This window comes from Vombatus ursinus, unplaced genomic scaffold (assembly GCF_900497805.2).
Source record: "Vombatus ursinus unplaced genomic scaffold, bare-nosed wombat genome assembly UNPS02013882.1, whole genome shotgun sequence".
NCBI classification, from domain to species: domain Eukaryota; kingdom Metazoa; phylum Chordata; class Mammalia; order Diprotodontia; family Vombatidae; genus Vombatus; species Vombatus ursinus.
Window position 1 is genome coordinate 2253 of NW_020953660.1, and position 711 is coordinate 2963.

At 65.3% G+C, this 711-nt stretch overlaps 1 protein-coding gene across 3 annotated transcripts in view; it reads right to left on the reverse strand.

Moving 5' to 3' along the window:
- The window catches only part of LOC114040625 (protein FAM71C-like), a 2939-nt gene extending 2246 nt beyond the window's left edge, over positions 1 to 693 (reverse strand). Inside the window, exons 1-2 of one of the 3 annotated variants that reach the window (XM_027858736.1) lie at positions 646 to 693; positions 61 to 280 (exon numbers count right to left, since the gene is read on the reverse strand). In XM_027858736.1, coding sequence (XP_027714537.1) covers positions 61 to 201 — 141 coding nt within the window. In that variant the 5' untranslated portion in view covers positions 202 to 280; positions 646 to 693. Of the gene's footprint in view, positions 1 to 60; positions 281 to 582 lie in introns of all 3 variants that reach the window. The other 2 variants (XM_027858737.1, XM_027858735.1) reach the window with 2 other exon arrangements.
- Positions 694 to 711: the final 18 nt, after the last annotated feature.

The following is a 711-nucleotide window of genomic DNA, read 5'->3' on the forward strand; positions in this document are numbered from 1 at the left end:
GGGGGGGGGGGGGGGGGGGGGGGGGGGGGGGGGGGGGGGGAAGCTTTCCATGGGAAGCACCTGGATGAAGTCGCTCTCGAACATGGGGGCGTACTTGAAGGCACAGTATTCCCCTTTGTACAAGTGCTTCTGCAGCTCCCCCATGGATGTGTTGAACATGCCCACAGCACACCTACTGGCTGCCGTGGAATAAGGGAGCATAGACTCGCTGCTCACGTTCCTGCCTCTCCTTCCTCTCTTCTGAAGGGCCAGCTGCGCGTAGGCAGCAGAGGGCCAGCAGCTAAGGGCAGAGAAGAGAGGTCAGGGCTTGGCTTAGACCAGCCTCCTAGCTTCCTGCCCCCCTCCCCCGACCTCTGGAGAATCGTGCTGGGAAAAGGAGGGCCCCATGGCCGCTGGGGGGGGGGGAACAGAGGCAGGGCACCCCTGGGGTCAGGGAAGGGCACACCAGGGTCCCAACCACCCCATGGGGGGGCTCACCTCTGCTAAGTCAAGATCGTCACCGCGAGACAGGGCTCGAGGAGCATCCACGGCCCCCCCCACCCCCCGTGTCTCTTCCCTCCTTCCCTCCCTGCTCCTCCACACCTTTGATAGCTCTGGGGGGTGGGGACAGGGACGGGGACAGCTCCTGGCCGGGTGCTCTCTCACTCGCTCGTTCGCTCTCCCGCTGGCTCGTTCGCTCTCCCACTGGCTCGTTCGCTCTCCCACTCGCTC